The sequence below is a fragment of the Corvus brachyrhynchos genome, unplaced genomic scaffold (genome assembly GCF_000691975.1).
Source record: "Corvus brachyrhynchos isolate BGI_N302 unplaced genomic scaffold, ASM69197v1 scaffold5, whole genome shotgun sequence".
NCBI lineage: Eukaryota > Metazoa > Chordata > Aves > Passeriformes > Corvidae > Corvus > Corvus brachyrhynchos.
In genome coordinates this window covers 9,129,239-9,154,753 of record NW_008238321.1, presented here as the reverse complement: position 1 = coordinate 9,154,753, position 25,515 = coordinate 9,129,239, and the positions used below count along the sequence as shown (strand labels likewise).

Below are 25,515 nucleotides of genomic sequence, written 5' to 3'. Positions count from 1 at the left end.
TCATGCGCAAGGTCTCGAGGGGCGGGAGATGCAGGTCACTGCTGGGACAGGCGCTCCGGGCAGGGGAGCGCGTGCCAAGGTACTTGGGTTGTGATAGTAATTAATGTGGACATTGCTGGTAATGGCAGAGCTGGTGCCTCAAGTAAGTGCACAGAGGCAGGAAATGAACCCCATCCATTTTTAAGGTGTCAGCTGTTTCACGGGGCAGCTGCAGAGACAGGAAAAGACCGGACCTTGTTTGTTAGGCAGGTCCTGCCCACAGCTGGCAGCTGGATGCAAACACACTCCTCCCGTGCCGTGGGGTGGATCTGCCTCGCTGCCTGCAGGGAGAGGGCCCTGGGAAGCTGGAAATGGTCCTAGTTCAGTGAGTGTGTTGGCAAGACTGTGGGTGACAGTGGGATATTCAAGCATTCAACCAAAGGGTGTGATTGCAGGGTGATGGTTTAGATGAGGGTCTCTGTGTTGCTGTCTGCAGCCATTCAGTCTGTGCTTCCAATGGGTCCCAATTCAGCAAAGCACGTTTCACTGCAGGTGAGGGCATTTCCACACCAAACCCTTCTCTTGCAGTGGAAGAATCCCTTTTTGTCTAGGACCTGAGTGGTATTTCTAACATTTGGGAAACCACCCTGTTCCCACTGAAAACCAGGTGTCTCTTGTCCCCAGTTCCGCAGAATCAGGACAGAGATTGTTGCAGAGTGGGTGTTTTTATGGACTGGCTTGTCTCTCCCTTCTCAGTTCTAATTAAGTTGTATATTTTGGAAGTAAAAATGTCCTTTTTGATTATATCGGTCAGGAAAGCTCTCCAGCATCTCCATGTAAAGAGCAGGGAAGAGGCAAGTGATCAAAGGCAAGCTGTAATGAGCTATCAGAGGCAAGCCCAAGGTCAGTGGGGGCAAAAGGGCCATTGCCACGCTGGCTTGTGATGCTCAGCTGGTTCCCGGCTCCTGCACACTCCTGTCTCCATCATTGTAGCTGAGGATTTGGGTCTGCACTCCCTAAACACACTCTGGTGGGGAGAGATAATCCCTGCCACGTGGGCAGCATGCTTTAAATACACACCGTGGAGAGGAGGGATGCTCACCTCACTTCAGGGAGGGGACAGACACATGCCCAGACCAACGCCCTCCTCCCCACAGGGGTAAGAGCATTGGGTTGCTCTGGAAGAGCTGGAAGTGCTGCAGGAGTCGTCTGTTTGGAGAGGCACTGTCTTGGCAGCAGGCAGAGATCTGGGGCACTGATGAGAGGAAATCTAGGGCATCAAAGAGCAGAGATCGGGATAATCAAGGAGAAGAGATCTAGGGCATGGAGGAGCAGAGATGTAGGTAATCAAGGAGCAGAGATCTAGGGCATCAAAGAACAGAGATGTGGATAATCAAGGAGCAGCGATCTAGGGCATGGAGGAGAAGAGGCCTAGGTAACCAAGGAGTAACGATCTAAGGCTTCAAGTGGGGTTGCTGTAGGACATCAAGGAGATGGGATCTGAGGCACTGAGGAGGATTGTGCAGGAAGGTGGAGACAGGAGTAATGTCCAGCCCTGACCAGCATTTCATAGTCCAGGGTGAAGGGGAACTAACTTCTACAAGAAACACTGTGCAGCACAGTAAGCTCCCACGGTTGTTCAGGACAGCTGAGCCTCGACTGGCAGCCCCAGGCTCCTCCAGGGAGGAACCATGGAGTTGCTTCAGCCAGCAGGAGGGAACCTGCCTCCCCATCAGCAGGCAGCAGCAAACACCATCTGTCTGAAAAATAGAGCCACGTTAACAGTTATTGATCTATAACTTTTAACCAATTTCTTTTTTACAATATTGGATTGCGTGCTAATATTAGCTTTTTATGGTTGACACTAGGCAAACTCCACTCCATCAGCGAAAAACAGCTCCTGTGGGCCAATCTGCACCTCCCATTGAGCTGAATGATAGAGGACTGGAACAATATTTTTTGACAGATCAGTTCCTGTTCAGGGTAGCAGTGGCCATTATGCAAATCGAGCTATAAGAAGTTTAAAAGTCTGGAACCATTATATTTCTTTATTTCATTAACATCAATGCAAGCAGGCAAGTTAATACAACAGAGTGATCCCATTCTGGGGTTTGCACAAAATGGTCCCCCTGTCGTTTAACAGGACTGGTGATTTCCCCTACAGGTGCTCCCAGCAGCTGTACTGGGGCACTGAGGCATTTTTTGCATCATGCCGCTGGGAGAAGGGTGGGTGACAAATGTCTTTGAGCAGATTAGTGCACAGGAATCCTCTGCCTGAGCTGGCAGATGGCTGGGAGGGCCCTGCTCCTGGCAGCAGGCAGACATCCAGGAGGATGGGGGACAAGTAGGGGGTCCATTACAAGGGCCTGATTTCCCACTGGTCCTTGGGGATCTGCTCCCCCACCTCAGAGGACCTGCACAAAATCTCTTACATGGTTCCCCCACCCTTAATTCTCTGCACGGGCCAGGAGAAGCTGCTTGGGCAGAACTGCCCTGGAGTCACAAAGTGCACAGAGGCATAAGCATGTAGGATTCAGGTTTGCAGGGCAAGGCAGCACGAGAGCACGGTGTCAAGCCCATTTCCTCCAGCTCTGGTGCTGGGCACATTTTCCCAGCACAACAGCAATCTGAGGAGCTAAGCACTGATATAATGCACGCATGATGCTGTAAAGAGCAGAGATTTGTGCTCCAGCACATGCCCTGACACCCAGGTGGTGGCCACCCTCCTCCTCCTCCATCACATCAGCATCATATCAGCAACACCACAAACACAGGCCTTCACAGCCACCTCTGTCCTCCCATGTACCCCTCACCCACCAAGGCCCAGGGCATTCACTAAAACAGCTTTGCAGAAGGACACACATCCCACTCTGTGGCTCCCTTCAGCTGAGGGTATCGGCGCCTCTTTACAAATAGAAAATTAATACACAGTGCTATCACACCAGCAAGGAAATAATTGGGTCCTGGGGCTCAGCCTTTGCATCAGTGTCTTAAGGAAGGGAGTGAATGATAGCTGGTCACCCAAAAAAGCCAGCAACCCTGTGAGAAGCTGATTCTTTCCCACACCCTCTTCCCATCCGCTCCACCACAAGAGACACAGCCATGTGCACACTCACACTCACCTATTTGCATCAATCTGGAAAATAAAGATCACGGCGTGCCACACTAATGGATCCCAGCACTACAATAGCTCCATTATAACTGGCAATGTCTTGGAGAATTACTGCTAAAGACTCTACCTTTTAGTGTTGAAACTTTTAATTGATTTTAAAATACACAATCAATCACAGTTAATCAAGGAATCATGAAGAAGCTATAGTACACAAATACACAAAGACAGCATATAAACTACAATTAATGACCACTTAAACAATGGTGGGAATGAAAATAGGATTATTTATTACTGTTTATGGACAGTAATGGATAAAGTAATGGAACAGTAGCACAGTGGTGTGTTAGAAGCCAAAGGTGGTGATATTTAACATCAAGTGGCCATAAGTGACTTTTCAGTGAATGGGTCAATGGCACAATTTAGAGCAATTTTTTCCAAGGAAGGAGATGCTTTGCCCCCTCCTCTAAACACTACCACGGCCCTGCAGCTGCTGGTGGAGGTGATCCATCCTGAAGGAAGGATGTAGAAAGTAATTCCTGGATTCTCACCACAAACCCTGCCTCTGTCCTAGGGCCAGTCAAACCTGTCAGGTACAGCTTTGCTCCATGGCAGGGGGACCTGTAGCCCCCCAACAAAACCACCTCTGGCCTGCCTTTAGCCAAATGCCCATCTGTAACCTGCCAGGGAGCTGTCCAGTGCAGCTCTGGCCTCAGCATTAGGGGGAGTAGTTAAAAACCCAGCCGGCTGCCCTGTTCCATCCTTGGAGAGCCAGTTCTTTGTGTCTCAGGGTGACAAGCAGCCTGATGGGCCAGGGAAGGGCAAGCAAAGCAAGGGCTGGGGTTATTTAAGCCTGAGCCAAGGACAGTGAGCTTGGGCAGGGCAAAGGAGGTAAATTCCATGGAGGCATCTTGAGCCCCCCTGAGGTCTGTCCTTGTCCACAGCTCAAGGTGGTCTGTCCAGGATTTAGTACAAAAGACTATTTTGTCTAAGCTGGCTTTATTCACACCCACGTAGCAAGAGCCTTGCTAGCCCAGAGCCAGGCACTGCCGAGGCACACACTGACACAATCCCACCTGGGCTGCCTGCAGACCCAGTCCGCGTTTTGCTGTGCTGGATCAAGACCTTCCTGTGCCTCCAAGCAGTGCCTGCTGTCCCCAGGGGCAGTCAGAGGCACAGGGCAGTGGCATGCAGACAGGGAGCAGTGGCAGAGCTCCATAATACAACCCTCACCTTCCCGCTGTGCAGTTTGCAGCTTTGCAGCCAGAGCTATTTAGTTCTCTAAATTAATAAGCAGCACCCAGATCCCCATTCCTCCCTGCCACGTGGTGCAAGGGATAGACAGTGATGAAACAACTGCTGGTAAGGAGAAGGGGAGAGTCCAGAGTAAAGTTTGTCCTGTTGCACCATTCCCTTGAAGGCCAGTGCCACCTAACTCCAAAGACACCACCAGCACAATCCACGTGCTGGTGTCCCTGTAGAAAGGTGGGGACTGTGTGAGTCCTTCTTTCCATCCTGGGGAAGGAGCACGTTTGAGGGATATGCTTGTGGGGATATGCTTGTGCTCAGACCTTTCTGTAGTGAGGTGGAGGCCTCATGCTTGACTGAGGGCTGCTTTTAGCACTGGACTTAAACTGCTATTAGTCACCTCAAATCTCTGAAAAGGAGCTGACACCAGGTCAGCCCCCATAACTGCATCTTCCCTGGGGCTGTGGTGGGGGCTGAGGATGCTGCAGCCCCTCTCTTCCAGCCCTGCTTGCCAGCAGCCTCCCTTCCCACAGTGCTTGTGCTCACTCGCATGGATCAATGTCTTCCTCTCCTCCACCGTCTCTTTTATTGCCTTGCAAGTTGGCCCCAGGATGTTTTATCACACCACAGTACATAATACAAATGAAAAACAAAGGGGAAAAGTTTGAATCATTTTTTTAATATATTCATCCCTGTGCTGGGGAACAATGATCCATCTGATTAAATCCGCATGCTAGAGTTTATTAAACCAGGTTGGCCTCTCGCCTTCTCTCTCCTTTAGGCAGGGACAGGCTCATTAAAATGAACATGCTCTGCTCTCTCCCCAGTGCAATCCTGCTTCACACGGTCCCTGTGCTGCTGCTATCTCAGAGACATCGCCAGGAGCTGATGAATAGGGCTCTGCAGCTCAGTTTTCCCTGGCAGCAGCACAGCAGCCGAGCCATGGCGTGGCTTTTTGGCAAAGGGCAGGAGATGCCTTCAGCCTCAGGCTGCTGGGAACACACACCCAAGAAAAGGCCCTTGAAAATTGGAGGGAGGTGTGAGGCCACGGACTGACCACCTCACTCTAGCCCTGCTCCAGCACCTGATAGGTCATTTAGCTCCTCCTGGGCTCTGTTTCCCATCTCTGAAATGGGTTTCATGGGCACTGCTTCCCCTTTAGGATAATTAATGGCTATAAAGCACTTTGGATCCTGCCCTAAGAATAAATCCATCAACAATGACAAGATGACAAGTGGGCATCTAAGACACTCTCTCCCTGGGACCATGTCCCTGTGTAGGCTCCTAAGTCTGGCAGCAGCTGCTGTCCCTGCAGCTCCAGCTCTCCTTGGGCTCCCTCAGGAGGGTCCCCAGCCCACCCAGTCACCCTCACCAGGAGGCATTTCCAGCAGGCTGGTATTTGCTGCAGCTCCTCTTCTTCCTCGGGAGCCCTTCTGAGGCAACCTGAGTCTGTTCCACCCTGGCAATAACAGTGGCTTAGGCCCTGTAATCCCTCCTTTACTTGACTTTGGGTTATTTTGAGCAGGAGATTAAAGGAGATTATCTGCATCACCTGAGATGCTGCACTTTCCATCTCTATCCCCTTTCCTCCATCCCCAGGGGCTCACCCAGGCCCAGGCAAATAAACCCCTCCCTCCTTCCCATATCCTCTGCCACACTCTTGTCTCAGGACAGCTCGGGACAGTCCACAGGGTGCTGCCATGTGGTGGTCCATTATCAGCCTTGCTTCCTAGATCCAGCTTCTCACCTGGCTAGCCATGTGTCCTGCCTCCTGAGCCAAGTCCGGAGATGGTCCACAGGAGGGGAAGATAAAGGAGGGCACCCCAGCACACTGTAGCACTAATTGGGATTAGTTCTGTAGGCTTCTCGGGGAGGAGGTGGTAGCAGGGAGGATAAAGAAAGCTCTCCTTTGGGCACTAGGAGCTTGGCAGAGTGTGCTGGGTTCAACAGCAGGCACTTGTGGCCACAGCCAGAGGATGGTGGATTGTCTGTTTGGGACATCCCACACTACATTAGAAGAAAAAAAATCCAAATAACAGGAAAAGCACTGAATAATGTCTGTTTCTTGTCCAAAGAGGAATCCCAATCACCTGGCAGCATCCAGCCATGGGCAGGGAGCTCCTTTCCATGTTCTGGAGACCATGTGCTGCTCTCTAGCTCACTTCAGCTTGGATTTAGCAAAGCACTTGGTGCTGGTTTGGATCCCTCCCGAACCCTTGCTGAAATCAGCAGCTTTATTAAATTAAGGTCTAAAGAGGCAGAGCTACAAGCAGTGACCAGAAATGTTAATTTACCTTCCTTTATGACTGAGAGATGCTCAAACATCCCCGTGGTGGGGGGAGCAGGTACTAAGACACAATTGTTCCCTTGGGAAGCAAACTCCCACACGTGATGTCTCACCAGCATGTGTGACCTGTGCACACATTCACGGCAAGCTCACACCTTCACGGGCTGTTTTTCCTCATTTCAGACTCCACCAGCCTAGAATCCATCTGCCACTCTGGAAATTAATAGCAATCATTAAACAAAAAGAGCTGGCAAAAAGAAGCCTGAGGTGAAAAGCAGCTATTTCTGCCAGAAAAAAAATTAAAACTATTTAGACATACAGAAAGTCATTTATTACTGTGAAGTCCTCCCTCCACCTGGGGTTTAAATCTCATTACAGTTTGTCCAAAACAGATGTTACCCTTTTAGCAGTAGATTATTAACAATAAACTCCAATCCTCCAAAGAGGGTAGGTGTTTTGGGTTCACTTGCTTTTTCGGCTTGGGTAACCTCCGCAGGAAACGTTTATGAAAAGGACGGGCAATCCAAACACTGGCACAGCTCCCTGCTTCAGTTGTCTTGGGCTCCAAAGTTTCTTTCCACTTTCCAAATATTCTGGACAAGCAGGGAAACACAGAGACTCAGAGATGGACCACAGACCTTGCTGAGGAGCAGACAGGATGCTGAGGAAGGGCTTTGTGTGCTGCAAGCCCACGCTAACCTTCCAGCAGCTCCTACCGCGGCTTTTCCACCATCGGTTTGGCACTGACCATGCACCCAGACAAAAACAGGTTCTCTTGGAGTCCAGCATGTGCACAACCCATTTTTTTTCCAAGTTTCTCTGCATCTGGCCACACACTTTTGGGTAGAAGGCTGTTTGGTTGAGCTTTAGGCTTGCTGGCACCAGAAAGGAGACCCAGTGGTCCCTCATACCTGTAGCTGAGTATCCTCTGTGGGCAAAGATGGGCTTTGCTTGTTCCTACCAGTGCATGGGCATACTCCAGTGGGAAATCAGCTAGCCTTGAGAGAAACACTCTCTGGCACCATATTTAACCAGCCAAGCCCACAGTGGAGTATCTTTGTTCTGTTTAGATTTAGCATAATAAAAGATACCTGCTCAGGAATCTAGGAGCCTTTTAATCATGCTGTAAACATAATCAAATGAGACATTAATATCAGCTCCAAACACATATGGCCATCTGGCTGCCCAGCCATCTCCCTGACCACCTCAGGTAGCAGGAAGCACATTCCCAGTGTTCTCCAGAGACGCTGCTAAATAGATGTTCTCACAATGCCTCTCAGCATGCCTGGAAAGGCAGTGAGAACCAGCTATTTTGGGACTGTTGATGGTGAAGCCAGTACCAGCATCTCAGGGCTGCCTCAGAATACACTTTTTGCTATCAGTACAATTTTTCCTGCACCCCAAGGGAAGCATCAGGAGCTCTCCTGGGCCATGTATGTCTGTGAGTACTTACTGTTGGAAGAGAATCTCCCTCAGCACAGCACAGCACATCTCAGGCCTTCAGGCTTTACAGCTTATACCCAATTCCTCCATGGAGCCCTGAGGGCCCCAAGGGGAGCCCCAAGAATGCAGTGTACTCACCTCTCTGCAGGTGCAGGGTATTCTTGGGATGAATCTGTTGCACATCCATTCATGTTGTGTCAAGGGTATGATGGAATAACTGCAGGGGCTGCACTGGTGGGAAGAAAAAACTGTAATTCATGGCTGAAATTAAGCCATTAAAGAGCAGCTGAAGTGAATAAACACACACAACGATCTTGTGGACTCTAGAAGGTACAGTCACTGCTGTCTCACATCCCTGTGCCTCCTCATGTGCTAATCTGCACCAACCCTTTATCCTCTCCCCTCCATCCCAGACCCAGCTGGAGCACAGACCTGCAACATCCAGGCCACCACCACCAGGCTGAGACCAGTGACCCAACCCCCAAATATCCAAATAAATGGGTATTTGTTTGTAGCCTGGGTATCTGACCCACGAGGAGTGTCCTACTAAAAAGAAATTGTGGGTGCGAATTTCCACTGCTGAAACAACAGACCCACAGCCTGGGAAAGTGTTTTTTCTTTAGAAACACAGCATCTGTTTGGGTTAAGAGGGTTGGAAATGTTGATGAGGACCTGAGCTGACCTAGGGAAGGGTCTCCTCCAAGAGTGGGCAAACCTGAGCTGCTCCAGCAGAGCCACCTGCAGGAGCAGGGCCAGGATGGGTGAGCTGTACATGGAAGGTGGTCATGCTTGGTTTCCTCTGCAATGCTGTTATCCTGAATAAACATTAGATTGGTTTTGGAGGGCTGCCCAGATGATCATTAACCTTCTCATGGCCCATGACAAGAAGCCAGCCTGCAGCACTGAGCTAAAATTAGGCTTGTAGGGCACTGGGGCTTGCCAGATATAGCAATATCTGGGCAGAAACCCCCTTCAGAAAGTGGACAGCCAGAGGGTCCAGCCTTAAGCTGGGCTCCTCAGCTCCAGAGGACAAGAACTACATCATTAAAATCACAAGGTAACTTTGATTGGAAGAGACACCTGAAAGTCTCCAACCAGAAAAGCAGGACCAGCTTCCAAGGTGAGCAAGTCAGTGAGAGGTTAGCAGAGGTATTTGCTTACAGCACAGACATAAGAATTCCTGTGTGCAGGACACGTGCTGATGGAAAGGTGAATTCTGTTCTGCCTACCCAGAGATCACAGATCATTGCCTTGAAGTCCTTCACGAGCTGTGTATTTTCTTGTCCATCTCTCAACACTCAGCATTACAGCCCACCTAGAAACTGTGATGTTGCAGTGGCCAAAGACCCCTTCACAGGGGAAGGGTAGGGCAGAGGGGCAAGTGTTCTTCTGCAAATACAACCATTAAAAAGTCAGAGCAAACAAGACACTTGCACCTCCAAAAATAATTTCTAGCAAACTCACCATTTCACAGATCCATCGCCAGAATTTCCCCTGTGTAAAAGTGGGTTTTCCCATATGGGAGGCAGAGGGTTATGCAGGCCTCCTGCAAAAATAAATTAATGAATGAAAGCAGCAAAACCCTTTCCCAAACAGCAGCAAAGATCTGAGTGAGGATGACAGTGCAGCAGAGACAAGGCTCAGCTCAGATTGTCAGTGCTGAGGAACACCAGCAGCTCCACTTCCCAGCATGGGGCTGGCTCCCTCCATTGCATCGGTGCTGGAAAAACATCCTTTGAACTTCAGCACTATTTGCAGGGGAAAACGGGAAGCTTGCTTCCACACCAGACCTCTGCTCTTCCCCAGCCTACCATCAGCTTAACCATCCCATAATGAAGCTGTGATTTAGACTGATTATTTCTAAGGAAAAATCCCATCAAGCAAGTATTAGAGAGGCTTTCTCCCATGGAAACACACCTTTCTTGTTGCTAGGGTCGTACCTGATCAGAGCTCTTACTTCTCTACATCCCCTAAAACCTTTTTCCTCTTCACCTTCCTCTAACTCTGCCCCTCTCATCACACTCCTCAGCTCCTTGAGGGCTCAACTGCACTGTCAGGGGCTGGAGCTGATGTTCCATTGCCACTCGTGCCGATGTTTTGGAAGGCTGGTTTCATGCACAGGTACCCCAGCTGGGCTTAAGAGGCTACTCACCAAGAAGATCATTTATGCATTTACTTAAACTCAGCAGAGGCTTCTGCTCAGCGGGCCACAGCAGCATGAGATGGGGTTGTCATCTCAACAGACCCTGGAAACTAAGCAGCATGAGATGGATGTAAATGACTTCAGACTGCAGCTGAGTAACAGCAGAATAGTCTTATTTTCTGAAATCCCAAGAGTTTGTCTTGAAAATGCTGTCATTTTAAACCGGAATTTATCCTGCCATAGAAAAAAGGGTTCTTAAAAGTGTTTATGCAAACAGGTCTGTTCTTGCTATTCCCAGGTTGCAGCTCTGGCCTCATCCTGGCTCTTGGAGGCACGGTGGCTTTGAACTAGGGCTCTCCTCAGACACTGCAGCACCCAAGTTTACTGATAAATTAAATGGGATTGACTACCAACTTCCAGTAAAGATCATAACTTTTTCAATCAAGGTTAAAATAGGAATAAGCCAAGGAGAGATTGGTCCCAGCACCATACAGAGCCCATGAGTGTTGACACACTGGTAATATTACTGTCCTGTGTAGAGACCAAGCGTGTCATTTCTCTTTGTTTCTCCCAGTGTCTCCCAGAAAAGTTCTCTCTTCGCCATCCCTCCCACCTGGATACTTGTCATGCAGTCTGTGACCTCCCAGAGTCTCAGTAAAAGCTATCCTGGATGCAATGCTGGGCACTTCTCTCTCAGCCTCCCCTTCACCTCTCTGATTCATTCCTTCTTAATCTCTCCTCAAACCTCAGTGGAAAATATATCTCTTCTCCCTTGCCTGTTTTTCTTAAATAATAAATAATAGCAGGAGAGAGAGTAGAATTGGCTGGAGAACTCTGTCATCTAACGCTGTGAGGCATTTGGGAATAAGGTTGGGATGCACAAAATGCTGCCTAAACCCTGTCAGTGAAGGATATTAGGACCAGGATGTCTGGATATAAAATGAACTTGAATTTTACAGGCCTGAGCATCTTTATTATTCAGGGAGGTTGCAGTTCTGACCAACATCACCCAGCAGGAGTCATGGAGCAAAGACCAGGAATATGAACGAGGAGAAAACCTGCCTGGAAGCCTCCTTTCCCTGCCTGACATGTACAGGATGGACATTAGCTATTTAGGGGTGATTTCATCATTCTTAAAGGTTTTATCTGCCATGTTGGAGCTGCCTCCCCAGATTATTTTACACATAATGAAAAACCAAGGTTCACTTTAAAATCTGGTTCCTGTTAGCCAAATTTTCCCTCCCTACCTGTTTGCGTGGCCAAATACTCATGTTTGTAGTGTACCACTCCCATTTTCTTCTGGCTCTCTTTGTAGTGGGGATCATTTTTTGATAAAACAGCCCAAGTGGCTGTGAAAGGGGATCTAGGAGAAGCTGGAGATGGAGCAGCTAGGCAGAAGGAAGTTATGGAGATGCAGAAATGCCAAGGAGAGGAACACTGCTGTGTCTATACACATGCACACACACGGTAATCTTGCATTCCCTCAGTAAATGTAATCCAGAGTTTGAAATAACTCATTCAGTAGAATAACAAAATTAGGAACTGAGTGCCAGCTCCCTTCCCAGCCCCCATGGCTGCTTTGTTTGCTTCCTTGCAGCTGCTGCTCTGCTTTAATTTTCCAAGATGCCATTAGCTGGGAAATGGAAGCAAAAACTTCCCAGCCAGCTTGCACTGGTTTTTGAAGCTCCAGCTTTGCCTTTTCCTTTCCATCTCCCTTGCTATGGGTTTTCAGCCAGGATGAGGATGCTGCTGATCATCCAGTGCAGGCTGCAGCCTCGTGGGCATCCCAGCCATTACTCTTTGCTGCTGGGCTGTTGACAGGGACTAGGGCTGGAGAAGCAGAGATGGGTAGGAGGGGAGCATATCACAGTCAGGGCTGAGGATTAGCAGGGAGAAGCATGGATCTGGGCTCCAGCAGAGATACTGGATATCAGAGGCAATGTGCAGGGGGAGCAAGGAGTGAGGGAGTTGTCATTGGCCCTTTGCTGGCCTCTGTTAGCCACAAAAACCCAGCATCCTCTCAGCTGGTCAAACCATTCTGCCTCCTGAGAGCAGAAGGAAAGGGAATTACAGCAGTGTCTGCAGGGCCCAGGTAACTGTGCAGGAATGGTATTTCCTGGGTGGCTGCCATGGCCTTGTCATGGATGTGGCCTGTTGTCACTGTCACCGTGGTGCCACACTTCAAGATATCTCTGACTGAGATTAAATCCATCATTCCAAAGCATTGCTGTTGTTATTCCACACTGTCTTCATTCCTACCTTTTGCTTCTTTCTCCAACAGCAAAAGAGACCCCCAAATCGCCACTTTGCTGGTTGTTTTTCATGTGAGAGTTTTGGTGGTTTCTTCCTGGGTTTTCTCAGCTCTATGGGGGTTCAGAGGACTGGGAAAAGCAATGTGCAGTTGTGTTACCAGGAGAATAAACTCAGAGCAACTGGGCAGAGATAAAGCAGGCAGGCAGGAGAGTTATACCACTAGGTCCTTGTGGGATGCTCGGCACTGGTGTTGCTCAGGCACACACCCACACCCAGCACGGGCTGGGATGGGGATCTCAGAAGCCAGCAGGATGAACAACTGTGCCTTTTGTGCAAAGCAACAAGACCCACTTCTCCACTCACCAGTCATGTCCCGGAAATCTAATAAAAAGGGAGATTAGCCCCTCTTTCCTCTCTCACATCTCCTTAATGCTGTCATTTTATTCACACTTTGTAAAGCAAATAAACCAGCAAATTGCTTGCTTTAATGAGCTGAAATTAAACTCGGGCTGCTGATAAAATGCCATTTCTCCTATCTGTTGTTGGGAAGGACTTGGCTGATAGGCAATGTATGGGAAAGAAGAGAAAACATACAGTGGGAGCCTTACTGAACATGTTTGAGTCATTTGCTGCTGCTCTTCTTCATCCCCAACTCCTCTGATTAGATGGTGGAGGCACGTGGGTGCTATAGGGGAAGGCTGTGGGGGATCAGCCTGGCAAGATCTGTGGGGAGTCTGTCTCTGCTCTTTGCTCACAGATGGTCCTACTCCACTAATGCCCTGTGACACAGGCTGCTGCCCACAGCCTCCCCAGGGAGGAGTGACAAGAACCTTCCTCTGCGAGGAAAAGGCTGGTTTTGCTCTGCAGAGCCTTCCCAAACACAGATTTGCCCAGAGATGGTGGTTGGGTCACAATGGGAGATAGAGGAGACAGAATAAGCACTTGCTGAAGAGAATGTGCCAAGGTGCATCCCTCCCTGCTGCCTGTCCTCAGTTTGGCAGGGCTTCCCTTGCCTGCGAGACATCCCTGGAATCCACAAGTCCATGGAGGAGGACAGGGAAGTGCTGGAGCCAAGTGCCACCCCGAAGGGACAACTGGGGCAAGCATCTGCTTATGGCTCTGCAGGCCAGGAATACCCTCGTGCCCACCCTTATGGGCAATATTCATCCCCACAGGATGCAGGAAGAGCTGGACACCAGGCTGCTCCCTGCAGCAGAGGAGAGTGGGCACACCTAGAGAGAAAGCGTCCACCTGCAAAACAATGTATGTGCTGGGATTTTCACCCCAACAAGAGGAGCTCAGGGCACTTTGCTTCAGTCTCCCACCACCCCACGAAGTGCTATCGTTATCTCAGTACCAGAGAGGAGGCTGGAGTGCAGAGAGGTTAATTGAGTGTCTAACACCAGAGGGAAGCAGCAGCAGACGTGTTTCAGTCTGGCACTGCAGCCCGTGTCTTGCTGTGGGGGTGGCAAGGGGGGGGCACTTGGCTGCAATCTCCCAGGGAGCACAGTCCCTCTTCCCTTCCTCGCTGGCTCCTCAGCTGTGTTAAAATGGGTGACCTGAGCATCCCAGGGCAGTGACAGCACTTGGAGGACAAGGTGGCCAGAAAGTCTCCTGTGCAGAGAGCTGATGTGAGAGAAAGTCTTGTTATTCATGTAATGGGAGCCCAGCTGTCATCAGGGAACAGACTCATTGTTCACAGTCCAACCAAATAAACTGTTTCACTGCTTATTATTACTGGCCTGTTTACCAAGGTATACACTGAATGGTGAACAGGGATCTCTGTGGTCAGGTACGGTCTCCTTCCCTGCCTGGTATTGTGGCTGGAAAAGGGCCTGGTTTCTTTGGGACAAGGGTCAGGGTATGGCATCTGCCTCTAAACAATCAGCCCCACACAATTTTCAGGTACATAGCACCAAGAACAGTCCAGCCTGGGCACTGCAAAATGGTTTGGAAAACTGTTTCTGGGTTTATACTATTTCCCAGATTTAATGAAAGACAATTTAGATGTAAGATGTGGCCCTGTCTCCTTCACAACTTCCCAAGAGACCTCCAGTTCTTACCAGCTTTGTTTTCAAGGAGTACTGGTGGTGTCTTTCCCTGCCCTTGGACAAGGGAGATGACCAAAGCTCCTGTTCCCAACAAAAGTTCCAAGAAGGACTTTTCTACTCTTTGATGATTTCTCCCATTTGTGGGCAACTCCATCTCTGCCACAACATCACACTGCAACCATCTTACCAGCCCAGAGTTCTGTTTGGCAGTAGAGATACCCACAGATGATATTTTCAATATCTTTTGGAAAAGCGTAACCCAGGAGATGCTGGTGCTAATGCAGTTCCCACCTCTCCACTTTTCTCTTCCTGTTTCCCTAAGAAATTAGAAAAGGAAGTAAGAGCTGTCCATTCATATTTATGCTTAGTCAAAAATTTAGGGGGAAAAAAATGGAAAATGTGATCCAGGAATGACTTTTTCTGTGGGAAGTGAGGCTGCTGGCAGCCCCACAGGTTTGTGCCTAGTGAAGACTTTTCCTAGTCTTCAAACAGCTGTTTCTGGCTGGGGAGGGAAGGTTTTGTCCCATCCTCTGCAAATGTTCTTGTTATGCCACTGAATGTTGGCTGGTCTTCCACAGCTCTGCATCATTTCACCTGGGAGGGAGAGGCCTTGGAGAAAGGCAACAAGCCCGAACCAGGGACAAGGACACTGGGTGGTTCACAATCACACTGGTGGGTTTGCAAAAGAGTGCCCTGAAACTACTGCTCAGGTTCCCAGAAACAGGACAAGCGTTTGATGCTGGGCTGTATCCCAGATGCCACATGGCAGTGCAGGCAGAGATACGGTGTCCTCGACCAGCACCCCTTCTGTGGGCACTGCTGCTGCGCACACCAGCACACGAGACAGTCAGGATTCCCCTCAGCAAAACGCTGCAGCATCAAATCTACATCAGAGCAAGTTGTCTAGACTTCATCTGCTCTCAGCGGAGAGGAACAGACACTTCTGGGGCATCACTCCTCTCCTCCTAAGGTAGACCGCTAAATAGGTCAGACAGACAGTGCACTGGATGTGTGTCGGTCTCTCAACTGCCAAAAAAGTGATGCTGGACAAGGGCTCAGAGGGTGACCTCAATGGTCAGTGACCACTTCCGCTTGTGCTGCCAAATAGTGCTGGTGGCAGCCAAATAAACCAAAGGCTCCTTGAAAGGTGGTTGCCACAGCAAGAAGGCAAGTGCCTGACTAAGAGGGGAGTTGGATGGATGTCCAACACCTCTGACTGCTGACTGTCTTTCCTTTGTGCTTAGTTTGTGCTTGTGTTTTGTTTTGAGCAGGTGAGCCGAGGGACTGAGCAGGGACAGGCAAACGCACGGAGGCACAGGGAGATGGGGACCAGCGCCACGATGGGCAGCAAAAAGAAAACGAGGAGAAGTACTGTAAAAAATGAGAGGAAGGCTTGTCTCTAAGCCTGAGCAACTCCTCTGCACAGGCGCTTAGCTTCATGACTCCCTCCTCAAGATGCCAGAGACCTGGTGATGTGGGACCAGCCTCAGCCACCAAGGCCTTGGTAGCAGCCCCTGGCTGCTGGCTGCTGAGTACCGTGGGCACCGAGGTCCGCTTTCTCCACAGACGCTTCCCTCCCGTCTCCGAGCCATGAGGAGAAGGGAGAGGCAAGCAAAGCTGCCGAAGGAGCACTAGCCTACACCTTCCCAGCCCCTGTCCTGTTCCCCGCTTCCAGCAGACCAGGAACCCCTTCTCCGTGCTGCCCTTCCAGATGGCAGGTCGCCGGTGGGCTGCGACGTCAGCCCTCTGCATCTGCGTGGCGGCCATGTCTCTCCTGCACGGGGTGCGAGCAGACTGCTGGCTCATCGAGGGGGACAAGGGCTTCGTCTGGTTGGCCATCTGCAGCCAAAACCAGCCCCCCTACGAGTCCATCCCCCAGCAGATCAACAGCACCATCGTGGACTTGCGGCTGAACGACAACAAGATCAAGAGCGTGCAGTACGCCTCGCTCAGCCGCTTCGGCAACCTGACATACCTCAACCTGACGAAGAACGAGATCTCCTACATCGAGGACGGTGCCTTTTCAGGACAGTTCAACCTCCAGGTGCTGCAGCTGGGTTACAACCGACTGAGGAACCTCACCGAGGGCATCCTCCGGGGCCTGGGGAAGCTGGAGTACCTCTATCTCCAGGCCAACCTCATTGAGACCGTCACCCCCAATGCCTTCTGGGAGTGCCCCAACATAGTGAACATTGACCTGTCCATGAACAGGATCCAGAGACTGGACAGCAACACTTTCCGGGGCCTAAGCAAGCTCTCTGTCTGTGAACTCTACAGTAACCCCTTCTACTGCTCCTGCGAGCTCCTCGGCTTCCTGCAGTGGCTGGAGGCTTTCACCAACATGACACGCACCTATGACCGGATGCAGTGCGACTCCCCACCCGATTACGTGGGCTACTACTTGTTAGGCCAAGGCCGGACTGGCTACCGCAATGCTCTGAGCATGCTCTCTTCCCTTTGCACTGGTGGCTCCTACACTGTGATCCCTCGTTTTATCCCTCCCAGGTACCAGGTGACCACGGTGCCCTCCGAAAGCCCCTGCTCCGAGGAGGAGTGCTCCTCTGGTGACGGCACGACGCCGCAGTTCTCCCTGTTCACGCCCATCGGTGAGACAGAGGTGCGCCCCAACATCCAGGTGAAGCACCTCAACCACAACTCGGCTGTCCTCACCGTGCAGATCCCCTACCCCTTCAGCAAGATGTACATCCTCTCCCAGTTTGAAAACGGCTTCTCCTCCATGATCACCAAGCTCAGGAAGAAGGAGGAGAACATCACCGTGAGCAACCTAGTAGCACAAAGAGATTACACCTACTGTGTAGTCTCTGTTCACCAGTACTCCAAGTACAACCACACCTGTGTCACCATCACCCCCACCAGACCCAACCGCAAGGAGCCGGTGCCCACCCCTTCCACTGCCACCCATTATATCATGACAATCCTGGGCTGTCTCTTCGGCATGGTGATTGTCCTGGGCGTGGTGTATTACTGCCTCCGGAAGAGGCGCCAGCAGGAGGAGAAGCACAAAAAGGCTGCCGGCAGCATGAAGAAGACCATCATCGAGCTGAAGTATGGGCCAGAAATGGAGACCACCAGCATCACTCAGCTGTCCCAGGGACAGATACTGGGTGGGGAGACAGTGACCCGCATCCCCTACCTACCCTCTGCTGGGGAGGTCGAGCAGTACAAGCTGATTGACAGCAGCGAGACCCCCAAGGCCACCAAGGGCAACTACATGGAGGTGAGGACGGGTGAGCAGCCTGAGAGGCGAGACTGTGAGCTGTCCCTGCCGCCAGACACCCAGGGCTCTGTGGCTGAGATCTCCACCATTGCTAAGGAGGTGGACAAGGTGAACCAGATCATCAACAACTGCATCGATGCCTTGAAATCCGAGTCCACCTCCTTCCAAGGGGTGAAATCGGGGGCAGTCTCCACAGTGGAACCTCAGCTGGTGCTCTTATCAGAGCAGATCCCCAGCAAGCATGGATTCCTTTCCCCCATCTACAAGGAAAGCTACAACCACCCTCTCCAGCGACACCACAGCATGGAGGCGGCCCCCAAACGCTCCAGCACCTCTTCCAGTGGCTCGATACGAAGCCCCAGGTCCTACCGCTCCGAGGGATCGGGCCACAAATCCGAAGCCAAATACATTGAGAAGACATCCCCCACCACTGACACCATCCTCACTGTGACACCGGCCGCGGCCATCCTGCGGGCAGAGGCGGAGAAGATCCGCCAGTACAGCGAACACCGGCACTCGTACCCCAGCTCGCACCCAGGGGAGCAGCACGACAGCATGGGTGGGCGGAAGCCCTCCATCCTGGAGCCTCTGACCCGTCCTCGCCCCAGAGACCTGGCCTACTCTCAGCTCTCGCCTCAGTATCACAACCTGAGCTACACCTCCAGCCCAGAGTACACCTGCAAACCATCGCACAGCATCTGGGAGCGCTTCAAACTCAACCGCAAGCGGCACAAAGACGAGGAGGAGTACATGGCAGCCGGCCATGCCCTACGCAAAAAGGTCCAGTTTGCCAAAGACGAGGATCTTCACGACATCTTAGACTACTGGAAGGGCGTCTCTGCCCAGCAAAAGTCCTGAGTCCTCACACAACTTGTGACTTAACACACTAACTGGACCAAAAGAAATCCGCAGCAGCTATTTTTATTCAGACTGTCTTTGAAACAAAATAAAGTTAAAAAAAAAAAAAAAAGAGAATCAATAAAAAAAAAATAAAACAGAGAACAAATAATGAAAAATCTATAAATATTCTATATAATATATAAAGTGAGATATTAAAATGTCCTCACGCTGGTGAGACATGCACCAAATTTGAACACAAACTTTGCAAAACAAACAAACTGTGGAGTGGAAAAAAAAGTTTTGTTTCATTTTGATTTTTTAAAAAAATAAGAAAAAAGAAAAAATTGAATATAAAATGAAAATTAAAGAGCGGGCAGAGAGCTGAGGTCTGGCGTTTCCCAATATTGCATTGCATGAGTCCCTATTCCGTGATTTTGTGGATTCTTTGTGAACAGTTTGTGTTCTTCCTTCCTTCCTTCCCTTCCAAAATCAACAGCGACAAAAACAGCAACAAAAACCAAAAAGAGACCAGAAGGAGCTCCATCTTTTGGGCTGTTTTTGCAAACGGAGTCTTCCAGTTTAGACTTTTACCCAGTTGAAGGCCCGTTCACATTTTCACTCACTAAAAGGTTTTACCACACATTGCATTGTAAACCGAAGTCGTTAATTGTACAGAGAAAATTTCTATATTTGCAATGTTTGCTGTATAATGAGAAAGAGAGAGGAGAAAAAAAAAAATACTACATCTACTAAAAAAAAAATATATATATATATCTATATTCACCTGTTTGTACCAGGTTTTAATCATGGATTTTAGAGAAAGAGATGGAGTTTTGTTTGAAGGACTTTTTTGTTGGTTGGTTGGCTGATGGGGTATCTTTTGGAGGGGGGAGTGTTTGGATTTCTAAGTACTTGGTTTTGATTTCTTCCACCAATTGTCTGTGTCCAAGTTCTCATCACTTCCAAGTGCGTTGAAGAAAAAAGGCACGTACCCAGGAAAATAGAATCCCTCACCTTATTCCAGGTGGGAGACCATCACCACCAGGAACTGGGAAAAGGATGAGAAGTGAAGGGCTCTGGGCTGAGCAGGTGCCACCATGCAATGGAATTCCTCCTGCAAATTAAAAGGTATTGGTCTCTGCCCCTAAACAGATGTGTCTGGGCAGTGGTGGCCCTTGGGAGCAGCCACTAAAGGGTGGATTATCCCCCCCACTCTCAAGCTGGGGAGCCAGTGTTGAGTTAGAGCACGAAGCCTCTTGCTGCTCTGTGGAGGAGAGAATGGAGTGGTGATTTTTTGAGGTGAAAGACACTCAGCATTTACAGCTTACCCATACTGCGACATCCTGGGGATCCCTGACCAGCCCTTGGCACTCTGAGACTGGGAGGGAAGGGGATGGCTCTGTGTCCATGGGTCCACCCAAGCAGCCACATGCCCTTCAACCATTGCTGTCCAACACTGGTCCAAGACTCCACAGCTCTTTCCCCCATCCCTAAAGCACTCACAGGTGATGCCTTACTCATGAGGTGAGAGGGGAGATGTTGAGGCCTGGCACTTCCAGGCCACACTGGTGGCCAAAGGACACAATTTTGTCCTGATTAGCTCCAGCTGAGTCACAAGCCCCTACGTCTCACCCATCCCATGACTAACAAAAAGCGAGGGCTTCAGGGGGGTCTGAGAGCTGCCCTGCTCCCAGGTGAGTGTGTGGGAGGCCAGGGAGCCAGCACAGTCAGGTGCTAAGCTCTCCAAATGCAGCTCTATGAGGCCCTGCTGCTTGCCAGAACTTTTTCCCTTGCATCCTGCTCACAAGTCACTTTGGATGGACATCCTGAGTCCTGACGGATGAGCACTAGGGCCCAGGAGCAAACCATATCCCATCCTGTTATTTCAATATTTCAAAGCGATTTTGACAGGTATTCTTGCAAAAGGTTATGTTTGTTCAGAAAGGAGCCGAGCTAGGAAGACACAGAGCAGGCTGGGAAGTGCACGAGTTCATTCCCCGTGGTTATTTGTGTAGACAACAAACCATTATCAGGATTTCATAATAAAAGGCAGGTAATTTCTCCAGGAATACGTTCACTCTGCCAGAGCAAAGGCACATTCCTCTACCTCCTCCAGGTGGACCCTGCCCATAGCTCGCAGCTTCCTGGGGCTGTGTCTTGCTCACCAGGTGGTGAAGAGGACCTGGAGGGGGGAGTTGAGGGTCACCCCTCTCTTGTTTAGTGCCATCATGGCAGGTCCCTCCCCAGATCTCAGCTGTAGCACCTGGTACCAAAGCAAACCCTTCAGCTGAAACAGCCTTTCCCTGAGTGCCTCCTCAAAGAACCATAGAATGGTTTGGGTTGGAAGGGACCTTAAAAATCATCTAGGACTGTAAAATAAAAAGTCATCATCATTTAGTTCCAACTCCCTGGCCATGGGCAGGGATGCCACCCATGAAATCAGATTGCTCAAGGCTCCATCCAGGAGAAATAAGAGTTGGTCATCAAGGATGTATGATGGAAACAGTACCAGGGCCTCCTGGCACTGTTTCATGGTCTCACAGGATTCCTCATCAAGAGGCTGGGGTAGCCCAAAGTGGTGGCAGCTCATGAGTTAATTTGGGCTCAGATGCTCCAGTGTTGACACTGATAGATACCCAAAGAACCGATAGATACCCAAAGAACTTCCTCAGTTGCTCCCTGCATTGGGACCATTCCCATACCAGTTTGGAAATGGCATCGTGACCATCTCTATGGAACTGGGAGCAGTGGCCAGCCAGTGGAGTGTGAGGCCTTGCTGTGGAGGCAGCAACCAGCTCAGCTCTTTAGCTGGGGCCACTCATTTTGCTCCTCTGCCTCTGTTTCCTCATCTGGAAATGCTTCCTTGTGGCACTGAGGGCACAGGCTGGCTGGGGAGCCTCAATTAATTAATTGCCTGTCTGTGAAGCCCATTTAGCTCCTAGAATAAAAGCTGCTATTGAAACGCAAAGCTGTTAGTGGTGTAAAACAGCATGGGCAGATGAAATCAAAGCCTGATTCTGTTTTCACACCAGGATTTCACTGGTCATAAACCAACAGAGACAGACACAGGAATGTGATACAGCAGCACTGGTCTTTCTAAATTAAACACCTCCTGCATACAAACTGTCTGCAACTGGAAAAAAGGAGGATTAGAAAAAGTCTAGGCCCCTCTATCTCTGAGGTATCTCTAAGGCATCACTCAGTACCCCATTGTTGGTGGGGCCTCACCACAGGTCTCCAGATGGCTCCTGGGCTGCTGAGCACCTTCCAGCCCCTTGCCCTCCCTCCAAAACAAGGTGCAGTCCTGGCAGCTGTGGTCCACATCCCTCGGCAGGAGATGCCATAAAATGAGCTGTGAAAAAAGCCAGACAAGAAAAGGGAAGAGGTCCCACTGTCCCCAGGGCCACCACCCCATGGATGAGCTCCAGGGGTGCCGCTGCACAGGGCCTGGAGAACTCTGTCCGCAGCATCTTCCATCCCTCCAAGGCAGCTGCTTTACAGACCCTTCTGAGGACAGAGAGGGGATTTCATCACCTGTGACCTGCTGAGTGTTCTTGTTCTTTGTTTTGTCTCCTGTTCAACCAGGACAGCTGGTTCTGCAAAGAGAAGTGACACCTTGTCCAGCCAGGCTGCTCCTGCTGCCCTAAACTCATCCAAAAGAAGAGGATTCCCCACCAAGCAGAAAGGAGAGGGCACAGGAAAGGCATGTTGGAGTGAAGAGGAGGGGAAGCTAGGGGAAAAAAATCACAGCTCCCTGCAGTGCAGTCACAGTCCTGGGGCCATGGGGAAATGCATTCTGCTGATGCCCTTTCTGTATCCACAAAGCTGCTGTTGTCTCAACCACCTGTCTTCAAGGGCAAAACCAAGGCAGCATGAAAAATCCCTCCCCCAGCAAGGACAGCTTCTAGCTGGAGAGTAAATCCAAGCCCACATTTACCCATGGCTCAATCCTCACTCTGGCCCAGAGTCAGCAAAGGACCCTGCCACATGTTACAAAGTCTGTGTGGCACCTAGAGCCTGGATATTATTTAAAAACCTGTAAATTAGGACAGAAACATCCCTTCATATAGACATGCACCATTTAAGCCCAGGATTCCTGAGGGCACCTGCCAGCCCTGGTGTGCACACCGGGCGTGCCCATCTGTTCCCAAGCATGGCCTGTGGGAAGGGCTGTGTTCACAGACAGAAACGTGGAGTAGCACAGGGTGGCAGGGGTGGCAGGCACTGCGTGCCCAGCTACCTCCCCGATGCAGCAAGGCACTTGAGAGGGGAGGTAGCTGGGGGCTGCCTTCTTCTTCAGAGCTCATGGGTGTTGGAGGTGCGAACTGTCCTCCTCCCCGCCCACCATTTGAGCCTCCTGATGGCTTCAGCTGAGTTTGCCATGAAACCAGGTGCAGATCCCGTGGGAGGGGTCAGTGAGGATGCACGGGGGCCCTAAGAAGAGAAGGTGTTCCCAGGCAGCGCCCTGACACAGACAACAGACAGACTGCGTTGGCTCTGCTCAGATCAAGCCAGTGACCTGCAGTGCTTCCTGGGTGCTGGCACCTTTCCTAGGGCTGCCGGGGAGCCTTCTCTCTTCCAGCCGCATTGATCCTTATGGATCAGGCCATGCATCAACACCTTGGTGATGGCAGAGCCAGAGCAGAGCCCTGGGCTCCAGCAGCCCAGCCAGCTCCTGCTCCTGCGTGTTCCCCCACTCCCAACCACGGCAGCCACCTCCCCTCCAAATGCTGCCCTCTGCCCATTTGTGAGGTCAGTCCTTCCCTGAATCAGGCCAGAGATCCCCATACTCATCTCGGCGGTGGATGTGGCTCTGCAGAAATGGGGAGCAGCGGCACACCCCCCTGGCCGGGCGCCGGCGGCAGCCGGGCTGCCCGTCGGGCTGTGGAGCAATAAATCACCTCGTCTGCAGGAGAAGGGGTCAGCAGGGGTGGAGGACAGTGCGGTGGAGGTGGCCTCACCACACAAATCCTTTGGGCGAGGAGGGGTCCGGGCAGGCAGGGGAGGGATGCGCTGCGGCGCGGCTGGCCCAGACCCAGGAGCGCGGATCGATGAGGGTGATTGAAGCCAGCACGCACTGCGTTGGGCTATTTTTAGCGCAGCCAGCGGAGCAGGAATTTGGGAGCCCAAGTCAGAATTTATTTGCATCTGTGAATGCTCGTCGGGGGGAGGACCAACAACAACACCCCACCCGGGTGCAGCAGCGCCCTGCAGCGCGTTTTGGGACCTGCTCACCTTGGGCTTCAGCTCCTCTTCAGTGCACATCGTGTCCCTCTTCTCTGCAGTGCCCTTTGGGGACAGTGTCAACCCCCCAAAGCTTGGAGCTGTGAGCACGTGGATGCACATGGACACGGGATGGGGACAGAGCAGAGGAGAGGGCAGGGGATGGACTTCAGGGGGTGAAGGGTTTATTTGGGAAAAGCACTGATCCTACCTTGAATGCGTGGGGTGTGTCAACAGGTTGTAGCATGGCTGCAACACTGCCGTGGCCAGGCAGGTGTGGACTTCAGAGGTGCCCCAGCCTCTCCTCCAGCTCCTCTCTCCCCATTTCCTCACCACAGGCTTTCCGCCATGGGCCCAGGGTCAGTTTTTCTGGGTAAGTGTTCTGAGATGAAATTGTTCTCCAGAGAGAGGTGTACAGCACCTTTCCTTTCCTTCACCTCCAACCCCCTGGTGCCAGCAGTACCCAAGGCACTGAAGGTGGTGAAGGTGCTGGTGGGCACGGCCAGTGCTGCTGGAGAAACCAACCCAACTCCTTGGCTTGGAGCAGTGACTTCGGCTTCACCTGAATTTACTTAGGCTCCAATTTTTCATGTCTCCTCTGTGTCACAGCCTCTGTTTCACCCCTCTCAACCAGCTCACCAGCACCACCAGAAGGGTGGTAGAGATTATACAAATGCTGCCTTGAGACTTCTGCTCATTTCCACCTTCCCCCTCCCTGGCCCAGAACTTAATGGAGGAAAACCACCTGATCTAGAGTGAAGCCAGTCTTCTGGACCCAGTTTCCTCTGTACAAGGGATGAGAAGACACAGAAGTACCAGGGATGTGGATTTTCAACACGTGGGGAGTAGCCAAGCAGGATGTCAGTTTTTACTTCAGTTTTGCTGCCCTTTCTTTTGGTTCAAATCCGATGTGAACATGCCTGTTTCCATCCCTCTGCAACCTCCCTGTCCCTGCAGAGTAACCAGAGGAGCCTGCCAAGTCTCCAAGTTTGTGTGTGTGCCTTTTCAATAATTCAGTGGGAACGCTAATCACACGGTTGTGCTGTTGTTCCTCTACGAGCCGATCGCTTCTCACATCCCACCAACATCTGTTTTTTCACACCCAGCTCAGCTGTCTGGCAATAGCCATTTGCTGCTCACCTTTACTTGCCTTGCCATTAAAGAGCTCATTAATGTACTCCATCCTTGCTTTCTTTGGGACAAAAAGATTTCCATTTCTGTCTTTTATCAGCTTTCACATGGCTGATAGCCTGTCCTCCCTTCACCATGCAATGCCCTTTTCTAATGAGCTCTTCTCTGCTGGTCTGTCTCATCCATTAAGACCTGTGAGTGCTATCCCCTGCATTGTCTTGCTCATCTCCTGGGCTCTCCTCTGGGTCTATCATATCCCTCTGTTTTCAGGTGTGAAAGGAAGCAAACATCCCCACACACAACATCCACATTTCCTCCCACCTCACTCGCTTTCCTAGCAGCCCTCCAGCCTGGCTCATCCCATCCAGCCTTGACAGACTCCTTCGTCCTTGCAGAAGCCCCTGGCCGGCTTTACCTGATCTGCAGAAAAGTGATGGAATGCCTCACTTTGTGTGTGGTGCCTGCAACTTGCCTCTGCTGGGGGCCTCTTAAATCTGTGCCTCTCTCTCAGCATTGCTTTTATGCAGCAGAGCTCTCCTTGGGCATCTCCTGCCTTGCAATCAAGAGCTC

The 25,515-nt window shown here is 50.8% G+C and overlaps 1 protein-coding gene across 1 annotated transcript; it reads left to right on the top strand.

Annotated features, from left to right (window-relative positions):
• The first annotated feature begins 15,817 nt into the window (after window positions 1-15,817).
• On the top strand, window positions 15,818-24,991 carry ELFN1 (extracellular leucine rich repeat and fibronectin type III domain containing 1). Its single transcript, XM_008633476.2, has 2 exons — window positions 15,818-19,719; window positions 22,177-24,991. The coding sequence occupies exon 1, from the start codon at window positions 16,225-16,227 to the stop codon at window positions 18,607-18,609; it is 2,385 nt and encodes a 794-aa protein (XP_008631698.1). The 5' UTR covers window positions 15,818-16,224; the 3' UTR covers window positions 18,610-19,719; window positions 22,177-24,991.
• Window positions 24,992-25,515: the final 524 nt, after the last annotated feature.